At 36.6% G+C, this 23,725-nt stretch overlaps 1 protein-coding gene across 2 annotated transcripts in view; it reads left to right on the forward strand.

Moving 5' to 3' along the window:
• The window catches only part of EPHA7 (EPH receptor A7), a 1,106,961-nt gene that overhangs the window by 981,807 nt on the left and 101,429 nt on the right, over window positions 1-23,725 (forward strand). For both annotated transcript variants that reach the window (XM_044067616.1, XM_044067624.1), the window contains exons 13-15: window positions 68-277; window positions 1,203-1,352; window positions 16,387-16,580. In XM_044067616.1, coding sequence (XP_043923551.1) covers window positions 68-277; window positions 1,203-1,352; window positions 16,387-16,580 — 554 coding nt within the window. The remainder of the gene's footprint in view (window positions 1-67; window positions 278-1,202; window positions 1,353-16,386; window positions 16,581-23,725) is intronic.

A 23,725-nucleotide genomic window follows, 5' to 3' on the forward strand; every position in this document is an offset into this window, starting at 1 on the left:
CAGATTGTGCCTTTTCCATAACATCAGCTAAATTAATTTCTTCTCTTTGCATCTGTTGTCCTTGTAGAAACATGATGGACAGTTCACTGTTATACAACTGGTTGGCATGCTGCGTGGCATTGCTGCTGGCATGAGGTATTTGGCGGACATGGGCTACGTACATAGGGACTTAGCAGCGCGCAACATTTTGGTCAACAGCAACCTTGTATGTAAAGTTTCAGATTTTGGTCTTTCCAGAATAATTGAAGATGATACAGAAGCAGTTTATACTACAACAGTAAGTTCCATTCTATATTTGGGTTTTCTCCTCATCATACTATCAGCCACTCATTTTCCATTTATGTAGTGATCTTGGGAATTAGGAGTTCGGAGACTATAGTTGCATTGCAAATCTTTACCTATGCTATTATGCTACAATTTGTCACTGTTAAATTTGTTTATGTATGGAAGAAAATCACTGTAAGACAAACACACTTAAAGGCTAGTATTGCATTATGATTTATGAAACAGTGTAATGTAATTATTAAGCAAATACTTCAAAAGGTTTTGATCCCAGCATTAATTTCTTTGAAATGGATTCAGAATATCTATATCTGTACACTCATATGACCTGGGAATGTGTGATGTGTAGAAAAATTGCTAAGGCCTGGGACTTCCATCCATTGAGGTACTGTTTGGATAACCAAAGAAAAAGAAAAAAAAAATATATATATATATATATATATATATATATATATATATATATATATATATATATATAAAACACAAACCTAGATAGTGAACTCAAGAAAATGTTGCTACTTTTCTTCTGCTTCATAATATGTAAAAGATAATAATGTTCCAATCCAATGAGGAAATGTTTTTCATTTATCATGTTAAATAATTTGCTTTTGCCTGTGATAGGTACATAGTCTCACTGAATAAATTGACTGCATATTTTAATGTTATAGCAGAAAGCTAAGAAGCATATAGATGCTGAAAACTGACTTTATCATTAAGCTCCTTTTTTCACTATGAGGGTGCAGAAATTACTTGCGTGTATTTTGACCCTTAAGTCTGCCGTAGCAGATATGCCTGGCACATCTTTCCAGCAGTTTCATTTGTCATGGGTTTGCAGGGTGCTGTCCATTATGTTCAGACAGTACCAATTATCCCTGTGGAATATTTTCCTTCCTAAATGAATGATTTCTTTGGCTCATTAGGGTGGGAAGATCCCTGTGAGATGGACAGCTCCAGAAGCCATTCAGTACCGAAAGTTTACATCTGCTAGTGACGTGTGGAGTTATGGCATAGTCATGTGGGAGGTAATGTCGTATGGAGAACGTCCTTACTGGGATATGTCCAACCAAGATGTAAGTACACACATGGTATTTGCTAAGTAAGACAACATTTGTATATGTCTAAGTGTGGAAAGATAACAGAGGTTTTGCCTATTTAAAGTGAAGCATGTTGCAGGAATCTTGTAGAAAAAATAATAGTGTAGTACTTAAGGCATTTAGGTCTTGTACAGATTATCAAATATTAGGACAAGGCATGCTAATTCCTGCAGCTAGCTGTGGGTGATGTACATTTAATAATATAAAACTTAATTTCTTCTACAAAGGTAGATTTTTTGTCAGTTTGCCTTGTTAAAGCTAGTAAATGTTAACAAGTTGGGTTCACAAATTCATAGATTCTTATTAAACCTCTGTCCATGGAGACCATCAAGATTCTTGACCACATCACCAAACACTGGTGGAAAACTGACAATGCCCTACATTAATCATATTTTCTTCACATACCCCAAGTGAAAATTTGTGATCACCCATCCAGTCATCCAAACTGGTTCTATTCTGCTTGACGTATAAGGGCAGCATATTCCAGAAACAAGGGTTTACTACATGTGCTTTTATTAAAAAAGAGGTACTTTCTTTTTGAAAGCAGAGCTGTAATTAGTAAAGAAAAAATGCTTGCCCTTAATGTTCAATCACTAGCATTGTTTAGGTTTTACCATCTTACTGTTATAGAAAATGAGTTCATCAGGAACAGGGATATATCACTGGTAAATGGACTGTGGTCCTGACCTGAACATGTGCTTCCTCCTTCTCTTTGGAACATTATCATTGCCAGGCACATGCTCTTAATTCACAAGAGCATGGAGGCCCGGCTGTCCTGCCTTTACTGTCTCCCTTCATGCAGCAGCAGTGTATAATGTTATTGGTTAATTAACTCTTGTGTTTGTGTAAAAGTTGTATCAGTACAACTGCATCAGTACTTAGTGAGTCACTTTTATTCCTTACAGAAACAAACACACACACACACACACACACACACACACACACACACACACACACACACACACACACACACACACACACACACACACAAACTCTGTTAAAATTCAGTTCCCATGATGCTGTAGCTTACTATTTATCAGCTAGAAAGCTAAGAATCTTGATGGTCTCCGTGGACAGAAGATTAATAAGAATCTATGAATTTGTGAACCAGATGATAGGTAAAAAAGTAAATGCTGTCAAAACACCAAAACACTCCTGTTCTGTAAGTTTTAGTGGAAAATGATACAGATTAGGAAGAAAAAATAGATAATTGTCAAATCTAAATGTCCTGATAATGTAAAAGGATCCTTCAGAGTCAGTGTACAGAATAACCAAACTGTGTCCAGTAGTTTGAGCAGGGCTCATAAACATTTCACTACAACAAAAAATAACTGTCAGAAACTGATGTAGTCAAAATTAGTAGCAAGGTGTTGTCATTTTCCATTGTTCGTGGTCAGCATGCCTCAAGGTCACACCAGCTTTTAAAGTTAAGCTAGACTAGTAGTAACCCTGTTTCAAATTAGCAATGGTAAGTAGTTTACTTTGCCTCATATGAAATGCAGTTAGATCGTTAGACCTCAGAGCACTTCTGTAAGTGGAAAATAGTACCATACAATCCTCTTGGTACCTGCAAAGCAAAGTCTAGTGCCTTAACTTTATCCTAACTAGAAGCATGTAGTTGGAATGTCTTCTTAATAAAAGCCTCAGAATACTCTGACAGAAGAAAAATGCTGGTTACAAATTCTGCTTACTCAGTATTCACATAGCAGTTTATACCTCATGTTTGCTTATTGAATGCAGACAGTTTTAAAAAAATGCAAGGCTAATATCTAAATTGTGAGCACGTATGACAGGAGGGAAATGTGTTAATATTTGATAGCTTTCAGTGTTGAGTATGTCATAGTCTGACAGACTGTCGACAAATAAATTGTTGACGCAATACTGAACTGTCTTTGGTTCCACAGGCACGGAGTGCATCTTCAAATTCTTGACTTGTTCCATTTGTATTGGATTTTTTCTAGACTGGTGCAAACCCAGATAACCACTTCCTAGTTGATAAATAGTAAGCTGTAGCTTCATGGGAACTGTGAATTTTAACCGAGCGAGTGTGTGTGTGTGTGTGTGTGTGTGTGTGTGTGTGTGTGTGTATCTCTAATGAACTTGTCTTTCTGTATGTTATGTATATAAGCATTGACACCTGCCATACACACACAAACAGATACACACTGTTTATGTGTGTGTGTGTGTGTGTGTGTGTGTGTGTGTATGTGTGTAAAAACATAAATGCATATCATGTAGTAGCTGACATGTTAACAGCAAATTCTATACTATCTACATAACCAGTACCCATTTGACGTTTGCCACTTTGAGAAAGTGAAAGGTACCATTTTAGTGAAATATATTTACTAGTGTTGCTTTTACTGCTTATGATGTACACTTATAGGTTGTGACTATGGTTCATATTTGCATTAGTTTCATGGGAGTTACAAATATTTCATATATCCCATGTAGAAGACCCATTTCACTACTAAAATATTTAGCTAAAGAGTAGCAATTCTTATGGTTCCAAGCAGATTTGGTCCTAAACCTGGTGTATCATTGTTAATATAATTAAGTGGAAGATAATGTGTTCTTTTTCATTTTCACACCCATAGTGTGTGCAGCGATTACAATATTTGCAAATTCTATATGCTTGGTATCACTTTCCTTCAGGTTTCTTCTGTCACATGTTTGTGTTCAATTAGTGTGGTAGAAGGCATGCGAGTAGGTGAGTTGGCAGTATTCAGATGGCTTCTAAATGTGAGTTCACTGACAGTGGCTAATATCCCTTCCAGAACTCATTAGTGTCTTATGCTCCTCACTTGCATGGGCAGGATTCATCTGTCTGTGACCTGGAAGTGAGGCTGTAATATGTTAGTTAAGGTTAGCTTCTGTAGTTACTACTGAATATAAGAAATATCAGAACTAATTATAATGGTTTTCAGTGTGCCGTTAAATACTATTTTAATGTGTCCATAATATAATATTTGTTAAAAGCTAGCTCGCCATTTTTCACTGGATACAGTGGGCATTTACGTTTACTTCACTTCAGTATAGCATTTTACTTATAGTAGTCTGTGTTTCACAGTTCCCTTCATGTAACTCCATTCAAAATTCCATTATTTTTAGTGAGTGGAACACTAAACCTGGATTCCACCAATATTACAGACAGTCTCAGTGAATCTTCTGTCATCGAGTCACCAAACCACTAGTGCAATCATAACATCTGGGAAACACCCCAACTTTGGGTCTGTACCAACTGTGCCAGATACCAACCACCTGTAGTCTGTGCCCCTACTTTAAGTGACCACTGCATCTTCTTATTCAGCCATGGAGCAACATTACCTGGGAAAGGCTGTCAGATATGGAGCCTTTCATCAGAATAAGGATTTTCATCTCTTGTTTAAACTGGCAAACACTGACCTGGCATGTGTAACATCCCAGCAGAACTATAACAGCACTAGAATATTTTCTGAATATTCTGCTACCCTTGTAGCCAAGTATTATTTGTTCAGATGGAAGAAAATCAATGACAAATTTGTAACCTAGATCAACAGTAAACTTAGGCATGCCTTTGCCAACCATAAGGAAGCTTGGTCTAAGTATAAACCTATTTTATAGCAGACCTTGGCCAGATCTGCTCCTGAAGCAAGAGTATATTGTTGAACGTTTAAGTTGTATTCTCCTTCTCTGACATCTGTCTCCCTCTCTGTCTGTGTTAGTTGCATAATTATTGATTTAATGAATTATGCAAGTATGGTGAAAGGCATTATAGACTTTCATTCATTGTAACTCACTACATATCAGCATTATATTTTACATGGTACTTTTTGCAACTGCATACTTTCAAATTAATGATAGCTGTTTCAACCAGGTTGTTGTATGCTACTGCTTCATCTTTTCCAAGGTATGCAACCTTTCAGTGCTGTGATTTTCTTGCAAGGGACTGCAAATAGATCTCACAGGAACATGTTGTAAGCACTGGGGTGCTTTGTATTCTATTGATGACAACTGGCATTGTTCAGTCCAGCTGTGGTATAAGCATGCCTCTGGGTTATTGTCAGCAATAACACAGACCGCAGGCAAAGGATGTTCAGACAGCCAAGAATGCATATATGCAAAAGACAGTACTCATGCAGGTTGTGAATGGTTTTCCAGTAATTTTTGGATTCTTATAAAAGTGTATTCAGATATTCTCTTCCCTCACTAAGGCGTGTGCCTCTTCTATGCCCCTTTGCTATAGTTAGCTGGACAATGCTTCTCTAACACTCATTTGACTTCCACTTTTATATTTATAGTTCATATACTAGATGTAAAGCCACCATTATGCTTAGTTCTATAGTACTTCTATGTTCTGTGTTACTTTCTGGAAGTTTATTGCAGTCATGTTAGTAACAATGCTGAAATATAAGATTGTTGGTGTCCAGGCAAAACTGTATTTACTTTCAAACTAAAGAAATATAAGGAACAAGACTGAGGATAACTGCAGCTCAAACTTTGCAGAAAGAGTTTCCAGCCAGATGTGCGTGCATGCATTAGGAAGCATACAGTTGCAGCAATATGACACAATGTACAGTGCAGTAGGAACATTTATTACAGTGTAATTTCAGTGAGTAGAAATTAACATGGCAGACTTAGGATTTAGCTGGCATTGAAGTACCTAACATCACCCAACAAGAAGCACTCACATGCTGTTTTTGGTATGTCATGGTGTTTGGAGTGTTATTGCAGAAAGGTGCTGTTTTGTGACCTCCCTGAAGGGGTATGACTCTGAATGTGAAGAACCTGTCAAAAAAGGCTTGATTTCCCTGATATTTTGATGTTAGACAAATGCATTTTCTATTAGTTAATTGTCTTCCAAGTTATATATAACTAACTTTTCAATACTTACAACTATGTTTATTGTAATTAAAATAAATAATCCTTTTTTTACGTATATAACTTTGTGCTGCAGTTCAGAACTGGTATAGTCACCCTGTTTTATCTAAGCTGACATACAGATTTTAAGTATGTTAATACATATAGTTAGTTTTTCTTTAAAAAAACAGTCATATCATAAACTATTACAACTATTTTATACTAGGTTGCTCTGAACTTACCAAAAATGGTTTGTCAGCTACTTAACTAATGGACAGCAGTGTGTTAGGCGGCAAACTAGTCTGTCACAGTACCAGGTTAACAAAACAGGAGTCCCTCAAGGATCCATTCTTGGACCCTTGCTTTTCAAACTTCTTCTTTTTCTTTTGGCTATTCCCATTAAGGGTCGCCACAGCGGATCAATCTGTTTCCATTTCTTCCTGTCCTCTGCATCTTGCTATGTTACACCAACCACCTGCATGTCCTCTCTCACCACATCCATAAACCTTAACTTAGGCCTTCCTCTTTTCCTCTTACCTGCTAGCTTTATCCTTAGCATCCTTTTCCCAATATACCAAGCATCCCTCCTCAGCACATGTCCAAACCAGCATAGTCTCGTCTCTCTGGCTTTGTCTCCAAACCGTCCAACCTGGGCTGACCATCTAATATACTTATTCCTAATCCTGTCCACCCTTGTCACACCCAGTGCAAATATTAACATCTTTGACTCTGCCATGTCCAGCTCTAACTCCTGCCTTTTTGTCAATGCTACTGTCTCCAACCCATATAACATAGCTGGTCTCACTACCCTCTTGTAGACCTTACCTTTCACTCTTACTGGTACTCGTCTGTCACAAATCACTCCTGACACTCTTCTCCACCCACTCCATCCTGCTTGTACACTTGTCTTCACCTGTCTTCCACACTCACCAGTACTCTGAACTGTTGATCCCAAGTATTTAAACTCATCCACCTTCACCAACTCTACTCCCTGCATCCTCACCATTTCTCTATTCACCCAGTCATTCACGCACATATATTCTGGACTCTTGCTTTTCAATATTTTCATTAATAACCTTCATACCAACTCCCTTCAAAGCACACTGATTCAATATGCTGACGATTCCACCATTATCTCCTCCTCCAACAACATACAACATTTCCTAAAAATGATACAGGATGCCTACACATCTATTGAGACCTGGCTAAATGAAGCACAATTACTACTTAATCCCAATAAAACCAAACTGTTATTATTTTCCCCAAAACCACTTTTGCATGACTTCAAAATATACTCACAAAATAAAACAGAAATAGAATTTGTAACACAGACAAAGTTATTGGGTATCACAATAGATGATAAATTCTCCTTTGAACAACATATACTAAATACAAAGATAAAACCAGCCCAACAATAACCAGGTACCTCTGCAGTAAGTCACAAATAATCCAAGGGTGAAAAATAAACAAAGGCAAGGCTCCAGGTTCTCCACTAGCTTTAATGATATAAACACAAGCGCTTTCACTGAATGCTTCTTCAGGTGTGTACATGTTAAACTAACACACCTCTCTTATACCATTAGTTCATAGTCACATGACAAAATCAACATTTAAAGGTAAAAAGCCTTACATTAAAATTCTATACAAACATAAAAATCTAAAAATGTACAGATTGTTATAAACCATAAAAACTATCTACATAATGGTCTGTTCTTCAGGATGGGTCATTAAGACCATGTCCTACACCAGCTCTCAATCTTATAATCCAATTACCCTCCAAACTTTCGGTCTTACTCCTGATGTCTCCCCCCCTCTGGTTCACATAACATCTCCCTAAGACCATTAACTTAAATATATGTTGGTCATGGGTTTCCCTAACATGTTTGGCCAGAGCATTGAAGGTAATCCTTTTCTTAATGTGGTAAATATGCTCTCTAATTCTATCTTTTAATTGTCTGTCGGTTTTGCCCACATAAAATTTGTTACACACTTGGCATACCGCCAAATAAACCACATGAAAACTGTCACACGTGGCACTTATCCTCAGTCTAAAGACTTCACCTGAGTCCGGGTGTCTAAATTCTGTATCAGTAGCTATATAACTGCAAAACTGACATTTCCCACATGGTCTTGTCCCTACTGTACCTACAGTCTTATCCTAATCTCTCGCAGTACATAACCGTCTCTTTAGCGATTTCTTATTCTTAAAAGTAAACTGAGGTTGTGCTCCTACAAACTGCCTATCTGTAGTTAAAATATTCCAATGTGTATTAATAACATTGGTGTACTGCCTCACATTTCTTGAATAACTCAGGCACATTCTCAGTTTTTGAGGGGCTGGTATTCTACATTTTTCATGGTTTGTATCAACTGCTAAAGGTTTCAAAAAGTACGGTTTAGCTCTGTTATGTCTTAATTTCTCCAATTCTGTAATATTCTTATTTACAAGACATTTATCATAACCTCTTTCCATCAGTTCTGCACCTACCACTTCCACCTGCTGTTCAAAATCATCTTCCTTAGCATTTAGCCTTGAGGCTCTGTATATCTGATTCTGTATAACATTTCCGAAGATGTATTTGGGGTGCATACTATCACTACTTAATAAATTGTTCATGTGACACTCTTTCCTAAACATTTTTGTACTCAAGTCACCATTACTTTCTTTCACTATAGAAACATCCAAAAAATTCTCCTCACTATGTGACCAGTTCAAGGTGAATTTAAGAAATTGTGTAGAATCATTAATATATCTTACAAATTCCATTAATTGTTCTGATGACCCCTTCCATAAAAGGAAGAGGTCATCTACAAACCTCTGAAAAAACAATATGTTATCCTTAAAGGGACCTGTAACCATATTCTCCATCTCCCACTCAGACATCACAGCATTCGCGTAACTGTTGGCGCACGATGTTCCCATCGCAACACCATTACATTGCCAGTAGGACTTGTCTCTGAACACAAATACATTATTCTCTAGTACCAACTTTAAGAGTATTCGTACCAATTCTATCTTACCATTAGTATGGCCACTACTTTTTTCCATCAGCCTGGTCACACTATTAATCCCTATTTCAATTGGAATTACTGTAAAGAGTGAAACTACATCAAGTGTAACCAATGTGTATTGCCCTGTTTGCTGTCCTTCACTAACATATTTATACAAATCCTTCACAAAGTGCTCAGTATCCTTTAATATATATGCTGACTGACTTATTAAACTTCTAAGGTTTTTTCTAAAAATATGGAGATAGATAGACTCTGTGTCCAGTTTCTTCCAGCCTCAATTGGCCTCATGGGGGGATTTACCATGTTCGTATGTAGCTTGGGAAGTCTTTAAATCATAGGTGTAGTGGGATTAAATATTAAAAAATACTTGAAAAGACTTTCATCTATGAGACACATCCATTCCAGTTCCTTTAATCTATTATGTACCTTCTCTACCATTTTCTTTACATGCAAAGATGAGATCATTTTATAAAAAATGTGTCATTTAACAAATCAAACATTGTTTTATCATAATCACTCCTATTCATGATCACAATCTGTCCTCCCTTGTCAGCTGGTTGTATCATAATAGACGGATTAGTCTGTAAACTGACCATTGCTGTAAACTCATCCTTAGTTAAGTTATGCCATCTATTCCTTTGATATTTAGCTTTCTGTGAATGATATAACTTATAAACATCTTCTAAGCAAAGCTGCTCAAACTCGTTGATTAAAGAATTCTGCTTAGGCAAAAACAGGCTAGGTTTCCTAAAACTAAACTTTTTACCTTCATCATTGCTTTCATACATTATTTTTAACATCAAATTACGAGTAAATAATTTACTATCAAACACAATCTCAGTAATATCGGAATCAGCAGTTGGAATAAATGAAAGTCCTTTATCCAGTACTTAAGTTAATTACTAATTTCTTATGTTCATAAATGCCTTTTTGATTGTATACAGAATCACCTTCCCTTCTACATGCTTCCTTTTTTCTCTCGTAACACTTCACCCCCCCCCCTCTGCTGCACTCTGTATTGTCCCCTCCCTCCTCGGCTCATTGATCTGCCCTTGTCGGAAGAGGAAAAGTCAAACTTGCTGGACCAAGGGTTCTCATAAAAGATGAAGGCTCATTAACATACTTTTGTGGTCTAGGGACATCTCCGTTCTCTTCCTGATGAACTTCGGCTGTCGTAATGATAGTTTTCCCTCTTGCTCCATGCGGTTCGGTCATTTGTACAATGCAACCTACACTGTCAGTTGTATGTGTCTGCCCCTCAGTCTTTTCCTGTTTAACATTTATACCCTGGTTGGTTGAAACCTCTACGATCATCTCATTATTGATGGAAGCTGCCGCCTCTGGTGCTCCGGTTCGAGGAATGATCTCTGTGTTCACATTGGGTTCTCGCGGCCATGTGAAGACATTTCCCTGTGAGAAATCATTACGGTCCCTTTGCAATTTCTTTAACTTTGTCTGCAATAGCTTTGGAGAATATACGAAAACATTATCCAAGGTATCATTCATAGGCTTTATTAGTGGATCGGCACCATATTTTTTACAGAGTTCAAGATATTTATATTTAATGGAATCTAGCACAAGAGTTTCCTCACTCTTGGCTGAAGCAGTCAACAGTTTTAAATAACCCAAGCTGGTATTAATGTTTAACTTTTGCCACTCACTAAGCAAAAGAGAGTTGTAGTTCATTTGGGCAGGCATTTTCAGTACTCTCAAACCACGAGGTACTATTTCTTCAGTGATACATGCTTCAAGGTGAAATTTCTCAAACTGTACCCATTTTAATTTTAACAGGTCCTTCTTCAACAAGAATAGTTCACATTTCAGTGCTATAAAATCTACATTCTGAATATCATCTCCTTCTACAATAAAATCGCTGTTGAACAAAGGATTCACATTCTTGCTCACCTTCAAAATAAATTGGTTTACATTAGATTCAGTCCATATGACGCTGGAGAAAGGGCTGTACTCCAACTCTATATTCTCATTCCCTGTAGCCATCCTCCTGGTATCGCCGGGAAATAGCAGCAAAAACACAAAGATAAAACAGCCCAACAATAACCAGGTACCTCTGCAGTAAGTCACAAATAGTCCAAGGATGAAAAATAAGCAAAGACATGGCTCCAGGTTTTCCACTAGCTTTAATGACACAAACACAAGCACTTTCACTGAATGCTTCTTCAGGTGTATACATGTTAAACTAACACACCTCTCTTATACCATTAGTTCATAGTCACATGACAAAAACACAACATTTAAAGGTAAAAAGCCTTACATTAAAACTCTGTACAAACATAAAAATCTAAAAATATACAGATTGTTATAAACCATAAAAACTATCTACATAATGGTCTATTCTTCAGGATGGTTCTCATAGGTACATGGTTGTTAAGACCATGTTCTACATAAGCTCTCATTCTTACAATCCAATTGTACAATCCAAGAGAACCAGAGGGGGGGGGGGCATCAGGAGTAAGACCGAAAGTTTGAAGGCTATTGGATTGTAAGATTGAGAGCTGATGTAGGACACGGTCTTAATGACCATGTACCTATGAGACCCATCCTTAAGAATAGACCATCATGTAGATAATTTGTATGGTTTATAACAATCTGTACATTTTTAGATTTTTATGTTTGTATAGAATTTTAATGTAAGGCTTTTTACCTTTAAATGTTGATTTTGTCATGTGACTATGAACTAATGGTATAAGAGAGGTGTGTTAGCTTAACATGTATACACCTGAAGAAGTATTCAGTGAAAGCGCTTGTGTTTGTGTCATTAAAGCTAGTGGAGAACCTGGAGCCTTGCCTTTGCTTATTTTTTATCCCAACATATACTAAATACCACTAAAAAGAAACATATTTCAAAGTTGGAAAACTTTATAGACACACACATTTCATGGACAACCCCACCACAAAACACTTGCCAGTACCTTCTTGCTCACCTCTCTCTTGTATGGGGCCCTTATTCTCACCAAACTCCACTCTCTAAAAACAAATTGCAATCATGCTATTACAAAATAGCTAAACTTGCAACTGGTACACCTTACCACATGCATTACTGCTATGTCCTCAATGAACTCATCTGGCTACAATTCCCCCATTACTTTAATTATGTACAACTATCTGTAACACACAAAATAGTATATAAGCCAGACAGCTGCCCAGCCTTAAAACCTATCTTACAGTCTTATACCCCATCCAGAAATCTCTGTTCCACAAATAAACAACTCTTAAATGTATACAAACCTAATAAAAAAGCTGGTCGTAGTCTGTACTCATTTACCAGTGCAAGACTATGGAATGCCCTACCCCCACATATCAGTGTCTGAGATTCCTTTAAGACTTTCAAACCTGCATTAAAAAATCACTTTCTTAGCATTCATATCTGTCCTTGCTTCTTAACTAAAGGCTAACACACTTAATTCCTATCTCTCTACTATCTAATAGAGACTATCTTTTTCCCTCCTCTGCTGCTTCTCCTCTACCCCTCATCTCCTACTGTCTTTGCTATCTTTTCATCTAGTACCTGCTTTCTTCTTCATCTTTCCAGCTTTCTTAATCCACTTCAAAAACATCCTCTTCTCATTGAATCTTACTGTACTATACTTCTATATTCTCTACAATATCTACTTGTGTTTACCATCCTAATCCTTTCACCACTTCATTATGTATCCATACATATACCATTATCCTTGACTCTCTTACTCCCTTTGTCTTACTACCCTTACTTAAACTTTCTACTCTTTAAATCCTACAAAACAAAACTACAGCTTATCATACTCAAGATGACTTAATCTGCCCTTCTAGTAATTTATAATTATGTCTAGAATCTTAGACTGCATTTTTGACTGTAAATTGTCTATCCACATGTTAAATTGTATTATCTCTATAACTGTATGTAAAGTGAACACATGCTAAACTGTATTATGTCTATAATTGTATGTAAAGTATACACATAACTGTAAAATCTAATAATGTTTCTATTTGTGTGGAGCTTTTCTCCCTGGGCCTCCTCCGAAAATAGGTTTCTGACCCAGTCAGACTTTCCTGGTCACCAAATGTCAGTAAATAAATTAAATAAATAAATGTTAACTTTTGAAAGAGTACAACCATTCTACTGTCATCTTGAATTCTGATGCATGCACCCTTTCTTTTGTCTGCTTTCGTCAAAACACTTTTTCAAAATATTCAGTTCCAAAGTACTAAACAGAAAATAATTTACTCCTGTTGTTATTTTGTGCTGCAAAAATGTAGACTACTGAATTGTAAAATATTTCTTCTTACATAATTGATATGCCCAGTAACCGTAAACTTATTAATTTTCCTTGCTGCCACAACCTATAATTAAAATTCTCTTTGAATTTTTTTCAAGACATTCCCTTTTGCATTGTCTTTCACTTAGCAGATTCCCTCTGTGAATACCACTATCCCATTGACTTTCGCAGAGTAGTATTTTTCCTCTCATAACGGTCTTCTGAATCATATTTAGAGTTGTCTGCCTCAGTCTCTTGTTTTCAAATTATTTTTCACAAGTATAGTTTACATTGCTAGCTGTATGTGTGTTGCACCAGCTATTTTATTGATTACTAAATTAGCTATTAATTATACATAAACCATGCTGTTATGTGCCCTCAAGTTGATGTAAACCCATTGTAACTCTATGGATAGTTCTGAAGAACTGTAGTGTGTATTCACTCAGATGGTTAACCACTGACACAAGGGCATCCATCACTATAGTTATTGCATCAGTCCATCACATTGCCAGTATTCACCTTTTATGTTGGCTTTCAACCTGCCCAAGCTTGACATCTTTTTCTAATAATATTTCTCTTCAAATTATACATCTGAAATAAAAAAGTCAAAGTCTTGCCATTTCCACTTTCAGGGAGAATTTAAGTTTTGCCTTCTCAAATACCAAGTGAGTGTAGTATATTCAGTATTCTTTACCAATACCATAATTCAAAGACATCAGTTTTCTTCCTGTCTTGTTTCTTCAGTGCCTAATGTTTACATTTATGTATTTGACATTTGTTTACCAGGGCGGTCCATCTGGGTAAAAAAAAAAAAAAACATTTCCGGTGGAGGCCTTGGGAGAAAAACTCCAAGTAATATACATTAATGTACAAGCAATATATACAAGAGAAATGTTTACAGATAAATGTAATGAAACAGACAACTTAGTATTATACATTTAGTAAAGGAAAATACGTGTATATATAATGCATAATATGTAATATGCATATGCAATTGTATGACATCACTGAGGGAAGCATAGTTTGTACAATTTGAATCTTCATGTGGAGAGATGCATCTCCACATTTCAATTTTATTTAAATCCTTTATGGCTATTCTGTCAGAAGCAATTAATCATCAGATTTATTCATTGCTTTTTATTGCATTATTGATTATTGAACCAAGCTGAAGTTGTCTACTGTTTATATTTCTGCTTTTAATTTTACCACCAGCTTGGTTGTCTAGATGAGTAAATCCCTAAACTTGACATACTCAACCAATATTAGAGTAGCAGTTTGGGTACCTGCTGGAGCTGTCAAGAAGTAAGATAAATAGTGAGACATTGCCTGCTCACCTCTTTCAGGGAGGAAGGAGTGGGGGCATGCAGAGGATGCAGCCGTCACAAGAATTTCAGTGGCAGTATTGGAGCCATGAAGTATAAGCATTTCTCTGTACGGTGAGGGGGGGGGCAAGAGAAACATGCAACATGAGGTAGGAGCATTTTCTTTATGGCATCATTGTACACCCACGTCTGACACTAGCTCTGCACTTCATTGAAAGGTGAGGATTAAAGAAAGAAAACATAATCACAGCATTATATCTCTAGCTTCTCTCCACCTTTTCCCCAGTCATGGGGACATTCATAGCCTGATGGCTGAGAAGTCATTCCATCTGGTGGGTCAAGACCCACCTAGTGAAAGAGACCTGTCCATGGTACCCTTAATGTTGTGGCTCCAGCAAGAGAAGAAGCAATGGGGAAAGCTAGAAAGTTCATCATTCCATCAATTTGCATACCTCAATTTTCTTCATACAGTCCTGCTTCCCTGATGTTTCATTCTGTTCATAAATTAAACAGGTATGGAGAAAGTATGCTGCTATATTGCATACCTTTACTGATTATAAACCATGGTGTTTCTCCTTGCTCTGTTTCAACTGTTACCTTTTGATTTATGTGAAGACTGTGCATAAGAATTACTATATGTTCTGGTACACTCATGCTCTTCAAAATGGCCCAGAGTTTTTCATGATTTGTATGGCCATTGTATTGCCAATAAAGTATTTAAATATGTGGCTTTATTTTTCTCATCCAATGGATCCAAATATATTTAATATCTGCATTTTAGGAGTACTTTTAAAGTGTTTGGATTCTATTTTACTGTTATTTGCTTAATATATTCCTAAACTCACATGGGAGCAATAGTTATAATTTTTTGATAAATTCCACAATTATAAGGGAAGTACATAATGAACCACTGTAGTACAATGTCTTTCTATGATATTCAGGGTGGAAATTAGTGCAGACGAACTTGATTACAGAAATCACATGCACTTCATAGTTGTAGAATTGTTGTAACTAGCCAGGTACCGAGTTGTTGATAAGTTGATGCTGTTCATAAGTTATACATGGGGTATCCATTGGAAGGCATTAATAGAGAATATTTTTTACATAAATGTTTAAAATTAAGCTACATAAAAGTTTGTTCTTCAAAGTACCAAAACGTATCACAACAGCAGGCAATACATATTACTTTCTTGTGCACCAGGCTTGTGCTAAAGCACTGCGCTGGCAGCAGCTTGAGTAATTATATCTAGATATATAACAGCTGTTCTGATATTAAGATATAATTATTCAAGCTGCTGTTAGCTGTAGTGATAAAAAGTTGCTTGGTGTCATCTTGGCTGAAATGTTGTGAAAAAATGTATTCCAAATTATGAGTTTTTCCAGGAAGATAATGTTATGGTTTCAAATTTGCCTCAGAATATAAATGCTGTCTGGAGCTTCTATACCTGTCTTCATTTTTTACTGAATGTTTTGTGTAAGTTGAAAGACAGAGGTATATAAAACAAAGGAGACTTCATCAGGCTTAACTGCTTATTTTTCATATTTGGTAAATGTTTAAGGGCTAATGTCTCTCTGGCTGGTTCACAGGTAATAAAGGCCATTGAAGAGGGTTACCGCCTTCCATCACCCATGGATTGCCCTTCTGGACTTCATCAACTCATGCTTGACTGCTGGCAGAAAGAGCGTGGTGAACGGCCTAAGTTTGAGCAGATAGTTGGAATTTTGGACAAAATGATCCGGAACCCAAACAGTCTCAAAACTCCCATAGGTACCTGTAACAGGTAGGTGAAAAAACAGACATTTTTATCCTGAAGATCTCTTTGGTACATAGCTTGCTTATAGGTAGATACTAAAGAATGAGTCCCATAGATAACTTGCAGTCTAGTGAATACAGTTACTGTTATTTGTCCCTCCATCCATAAGGACATACTAGCAAGACCAGGGTGAATTTTCAGATCCCCATTCAGGCTTCAGTTTTCTTTAAGAGTTGAAGATCTAGTTGGTTTGTTATAGATAGGTAGCTTATTCCTTAGACCAAGGATTCCTGTGGAGACATATTAATATCCCAACAGGTTCTGCTTATGTAATAATATAGATTTAGATCCCTACAGTGGTTTTTTTGAACATGTGAGAGATTAAGCAGGATATGATCATTTGCTGCCTTGTAAGCCATACAGAGACAGCAGTACAGAAGTCTGGATGAGATAGAGTAATGAGATATGGCTTCTTAGTCATTCTTTGTAGCTTAGGGAAGCCAGTCCAGACATTTTCTCTAGGCTGTTCAGATGTGTTTGTCAAAGGAGAATTCATTCTTGACAAATACTAACAAGTGTCAAATGGCAGTATCTGAGTGGGAGTGCCATTTATATGGTAAGTGCAGGGGTATTCTTGTTTCACAAAGTGTACATTACTCCATTTCATTGCATTTAGCTTTAGTCCATATTCCTGAGAGTATGAGTTTGAGACGATTAGGTCCTTTTAGATGATATGAATGAGTCTGATGAGCTGATGACTGTTCTGCAAATTTAGTCACCCAGAAGCCCTTGACATTGGCTTTGACATGGTGAAGTACATGCCTAGGAATATTGGTCCCGACACTGAATTCTGGGGGATGCCAGTGGTGAATAACATTTTAGAAGAAAGTGTACAACCAGCACTGAGTGCGTTCTGCTAGTTAGACAGTTATTGACCAAGTTATAAATGGGGCTTATATTCAGTTGAGATATTTTTTTATATGATGGGAGAGTGTAGAATAGTATTGGAGGCATTGGCCAGATCCAATTAGGCAGATCCTACATAAAGATCTTTATACAATTGTTTCTGTCTGTAATTTACTGCAACACTCCTAGTGATATATGTGTAGCTTTATCTACAATCCAGGACATTTCCCTGTTTAAAAAGTTACAGATTTCTAATGTAGTACAGTTAATATCTGTTGTTATTTCTTGAAGAAGTAGACTCCTTTTGAAATTTGCTGTTGATGCCTACTGTCATGACTGTTATGGTCATATAATTTATTCATCCATTTATTCAGCAGTAATAATCAAGTAAAACATTGTTGAATTTCCTAGACATCAATAGCATTCTGGATATCATGCACTTTGTTTGCACAGCTTTGTGCACACGAAAGCTCCACTAATGTGAACTAAAATGTTCTACCATGATTTATCTGTTTGTCTGTCTGTCTCTCTCTCTCTCTGTAACAGTACACAATACACAAAAGCACATACAACCCAATGCCTACTAGTGTGTGTGTGTGTGTGTGTGTGTGTGTGTGTGTGTGTGTGTGTGTGCCTGCCTCCATTTCAGAAAGAAAATAATGTATAAAGCCATGTTTTTAGAGTAGATTTGACTTTTGCAGTTCTGACATTAAACTTGTTCTTCCAGTGGAGCTCTGGGCAGAGCATAAGCTTTTTGATATAATCAAATTATGACCTCGCATTTAAAACAAATGTTCATCTCTGTGGAACCATAGGGATTATTAAAGAAGTATAAATTGCAAACTCTTCAGTGCAAAATATTTTATAGTAGTATGATTCTTTAGGTTCTAGGTCTTAAACTGGATTTTATAATTCACAGTAAACAAGTAACTATTAAGTTTGTAATATTTTATAAACAACCGTTGACACCTCATAGTATATGTGGCAAACCCATTTAGCTGCTTCTTTCTCTCATTCTACTCATGGTTTCCTGTAACAAATTCCTAGAGTTTTATGAATATGATGGAATATTATACATTCAAGATGAAAAGATGGTTTCTTCTCCAAAAAAGAGGATTTTCTGAATTTTTAAGAGCTGACTAGACACAAACGTGAATCAAGGACGGTATGGAATACATCATGTAGCATCCTGAGACATGATCTGCCACAATTAGCACTTCATAAGCTGTAGAGTGCCCCAGTAGACCACCTAGAATTGTACAAGGCACATACAGTTGTCCCGGTGTGATAGATCTGATAGAAGATCTGCCTCGGAGAATGTTGTCAGTGGGTTGAATTATCATTTTGGGACGTAAGGTTCTTGGGAATAACAAACAGCTTGCACCTCCTGTACTGTGTGACTTTTGGTTATCTACCCTTTGAGATCATGTCATACTAGGGTGCTTTGTCTTCCAAATGCAGGAGCTCACTGGCCAGCATACACATGCATTACAAGTAATCTGTAAAAGCTAAATAATTAAGCAAATAAAGAAGGAGGCCACATGTTCAAGTGCGTGATATATGATATGATATATATATATATATATATATATATATATATATATATATATATATATATATATATGTGTGTGTGTGTGTGTATTATCACATATTCTCATTATATTGCCAAGCTTTGGAATTCTCTACCTGTTAACATCACATCTAGCACTACTATAACCAAATTTAAACAGAAGCTAAAAACACACCTTACCAGTAGATAGCTCTGTCCTTGCTCTCCCCCAGACTAAAAATTTCTCACTTCTCTTAGATAATCTTTTTTCTACTAACTCTACTATCCTTGATTTAACTGTTGATTATGTATTATTGTTACTATTAACTTATATGTATCCACTCAAATGGGAACTGTCCAAAGCTTCAAAAATTTCTGTAAATATAACTCAATGTTATTTTATATCTCCCTTCACGTTAATCACCTCTATCCCAGTTGTATCTTTATTATTACATATTTGTTGCTATCCAGCTATGTAAACTTATATTCTATGTACAGTTGTTTATCTTTTACCTATCAGACTCATGTATGATACTATCTATAATCTATTTTATGTTAAGTATCTTTTTGAATTACTTGTTATTTTTGGATTTTTTTCTGTGTGGAGCTTTTCAGCCTGGGCCTCCACTGAAAATGGACATGTTGTCCAGTCAGACTATTCCGGTAATAAAATGTAAAATAAATATATCTTTTTTAACATGTTAAAGCAACATAGAGATATAGGGCAAGTTGGGGAATCACTCAATGTGCATGAGCAGAAGAATAATCCTCTTCATGAGTTGGACGTGTGTAATGCAGCAAGGATGCCTTTGGTGCTTACTTTGCTTTTACACTGAATGGATTTTTCTTCCACCTGTTTCTTTTCCCAGGAGAATAATATTGAAGTAGCTTAAAAACACTGGAAACATGATCCACAGAGCATCGTAGAAAATGATGGTTTATATCACATGGGATCATTATCAACAGTTCAAAAAATAGATGCAAGAGAATCAGATTTAATTGTCCATGAAAAGTCGACAAAAGTAACATTGATTATTGAAATTGCTACACCCAGTGACTACAGTGTCTTACAAACAGAGAGAAACAAAGTCATAAAATATCAGGATATGCAGGCAGAAATTAGGGCAATGTGGAAGAAGGATACCCAGACAGTTCCAGTAGTAGTAGGAAGAATGGGTCTTATAAAAAAGAATTTACAGTCGTACTTAGATATGTTACTGATACATATAATGCAATATGAATTACAGAAAGAGTCCTTACTGGGCACATTGTGGGTGCTGTGAAGAGCACTTCTGGTTGACATAAAAGACTGAAACAATACTAATTTTATGAACTTCAATCATACTTTGACTTAAGAATGGGTCCATTCCCATCATGCTATTAGAAACCCAAAAGATTTTGAAAAATGAAAAAAGAGAATTTTTCTGAATCAAAACCAAGATGACTTAATTTTTAGCATTTTTAAGACAAACAATGAATTAATGCCAGCTGTGCTCAGGGACGTAGACAAGCTTTTTTAACTAAAGGCCATCTTTTGCAAAGTAGACCGGGCAGATAGCACAGAAAAATGCTACTTCTGATAGTTTAATTGATGTGCTGAAATCACAGCATTCAATGCCACAACTAAGCATCTGAAATGTGAGATAATTTGCACGGAAAAACTAAGTCAAAAAGTGGCTTTTTATTTGCCAGGTTAAAAGATTTTTTCTGACATTTAATTTTATTCTGGATTAGTGCTGCAGTTGAAAATATATATTTTTAAATGGGCAAACCATTGCATACATTGTGCATGCTTGACTTTAGCCCTGAATGTGGTGTCTGAAAGGGATTTGAAACAATCCATTCCATTCAATTCCATCTACTCCATGAAAAAAAAAAAAAAAAAACAAGGGAAAGACTCATGTGCTTCTTATGTATGTACTGGCCACTCAGGTACAAACAGTAAAACATTGTGTTTGTTGGGAAGCCAGATTATGTTTGTTTATGTTAAAAAGATAAAAAGATTAGCTAGCTGCTAGACAAACACTATACAAATCATTAGGGAATTGTATTTCCCTGTTGTTGTAACAATAGTAAGTCTTTATGCCTGTTTGAGGGATATGACTGCATGAGTATATGTGAGATTTCCACTTGCGTACAGCTCTACAGAATTTTTGGATGCTGAAGAATAAATGCACAGCCTCAGAGCAGGATACAGTGTTCCTTAACTGTACTAGATGGCATGCTTTGGCATCTTTCAGCCATCTTGGATCACTGAAAATCCTGCTTGGGTTTCTACCTCATGTAATTACTAAGTGGTTAAATTTTTCCTTTCAAAATAATATGTTACTCTTAACTGAGGTTCTCATCTTAACAGCAGACCTTCAAGAGAGAAGTATCTTTTCATTTAGGATACCCTCTCCCCATCCCCTGTATAAATGTGTTGTGTTTTCTTTGTTCAGTTATGCTTTATTAGGAGCTACTTCTATAGAGTTTAATGATTACTGGGAGAGACAAAAGATGGGTCAGGGAAGGGTTAGTGGAAGGTCAGCAGCCTAGGATCTAGCTGTAACACCTGGGTAGATTTCAGAATTTCCAACAGTTTTGTCTCCTGGTATCTGCCAGTAAACATGCCATCAAAAACATATGCTGAAGCTCTCTCACTGAGACCGATGGTTTACATGTTCATAGGTAAGTCCTAGACTAGCTAACCCTGCAGGCCATTTTAAGCCTTTCAAAAGTGAGAATCAAAACTCTACCTTATGTCTGTGAGGTAAACACATTACCCAGTATGCCAACGTCCCCACTCCAAGACACACAAACACACACACACACACACACACACACACACACACACACACACACACACACACACGCATGCACACATGCACACATGCACACATACACAGAGTCTTCAGGATTTCTGATAGATAGGAAAATAATGAAACAGTTTAGCAGCTTCTTAAGAAGGCATATTCATCTTCATGATTTCTATCAGAACTGGAGCACCAGGGATATATATGAACACCTTGCACCTCTAGGAAAACCACCCATCTTTATATTGCATGCATTCAAATGAAAAGGTTTTCTTTCAGACCTGTGCAGTTTAGATTATGTAGTCTTAAAGGCACAGTGGAACTTCATTTCCTGTAATTTGCCTCCCAGTCTGCGAAGACCGTTAACATTGCAGTAGTTATGTAATCTTTTTAATTACAAACATATGCGGCATACCTTAGCATCCTTTACCTTCTGCAGATAAAAGGTTGACACTATTTCACAGAAAATGTTATTTCACTAATAGCTCTCAAGTGTAGCTGCTTCGATTAATATTAATTACATCATCTATATGGTTGAATTAGTATTGAAAGAGCACTAATTTGTAATGTCATAATACAGAAACAAGAAAACTCAAAACACAGCCCAAGTGCTATTAAACTGGAACACATGCTCACGCGCGCGCGCGCGCACACACACACACACACACACACACACACACACACACACACACACACACACACACTATGCAGAGACACCAGGGAGGATGTCTTGTCTTTAAGCTATCAGTGTTTATGTATTAGTACCCTGTTATTACAGATGCCATCCAGAAGTAGTACTTGCCCCACAGATATCCTTTTTTGTTTCTCACATCTCTGTCTCCCAGTAACTGTTAGTAGTCTCACTTTCCCAGCATTGCACCCTCCTCACACCACCATCATATCACATGAAGTCATCTACAAATTCTAATGAATGAGCAGGTTTATCAGTGGTCACAAGGTCATTCTTTCCTTTGAATGGCTTTCACCATAGTTAGGGCTCTGCCTCTTTAAATAGGCAATTGACAACTTTCTCAACATGCTTTGTGGCCTTTTTCTTTTCTTGTCTTTTGTATGAGTATTAGATCTTGTTTATGGAGTCATCTGTAATGATGCATATTATTAGTAGCAAAATTAGTAGTTAATAAAGGAAGTGAAAAAATTCTAGTAGATTTGTAAGTTATTAAAACATTTGTGGCACATTTATTCTTAGTACTTATTTTGGTTTATTGTGATGTATATCCTACAGTTAACAGCATTAAAGTGTTATATGCTACACAGAATACAATATATCTTTGAATAAATACCTGTTATATTGCTTTTGAAGTCCTTGGCATTGTTTTTCATCTGTTTCAAATGTCATGATGTCTAACTTCTGGCCAAAAGCCTGTCATACCTTGTTTAACTTTACCAAACAGACATGATACTTACCAGTTCCAGGTCTTCAGTCTGACTCTGAGACTTATTTTTCCTGTGTTTGCAGTCTGTTTTATTGCTGCAGAGTCTGCCTTTTAACGCAGGTTTATTCAGATCATGCACAATCGTGGCACAATAGCTGATGTTCTGTCTACCCTGGGAGACTTTCTGCTATGTCAGCTCAAAGGATTAAGATGTCTATAGCTACTTCCAGCTTCAGAAGCTGCGTGTGCTATATCCAGATACCTATGTCAAAGCCTGCAGCTGTAGACTGGGTTTGCATATCAATCACATCCACAATATTCACAAAGTTCTCGAACATAGCAGCATATTCTATAATCTACTCACTTTGAACTGGTTCAGTCAGATTTTTCCTATAAGCTGTAATATATCGTTTCTTACCATCTAAGTATTTGAAAGAGTTACACCCCTTACTGCAGAAAGCTCCTTTAACAGGACACATGAAATAATATGAATGCAAAGACACTCGGATTCCTGTGATTAAGTGC

The sequence above is a fragment of the Protopterus annectens genome, chromosome 1.part0 (assembly GCF_019279795.1).
Source record: "Protopterus annectens isolate FY-2018-M chromosome 1.part0, PAN1.0, whole genome shotgun sequence".
In the NCBI taxonomy this organism is placed as follows: Eukaryota; Metazoa; Chordata; order Ceratodontiformes; family Protopteridae; genus Protopterus; species Protopterus annectens.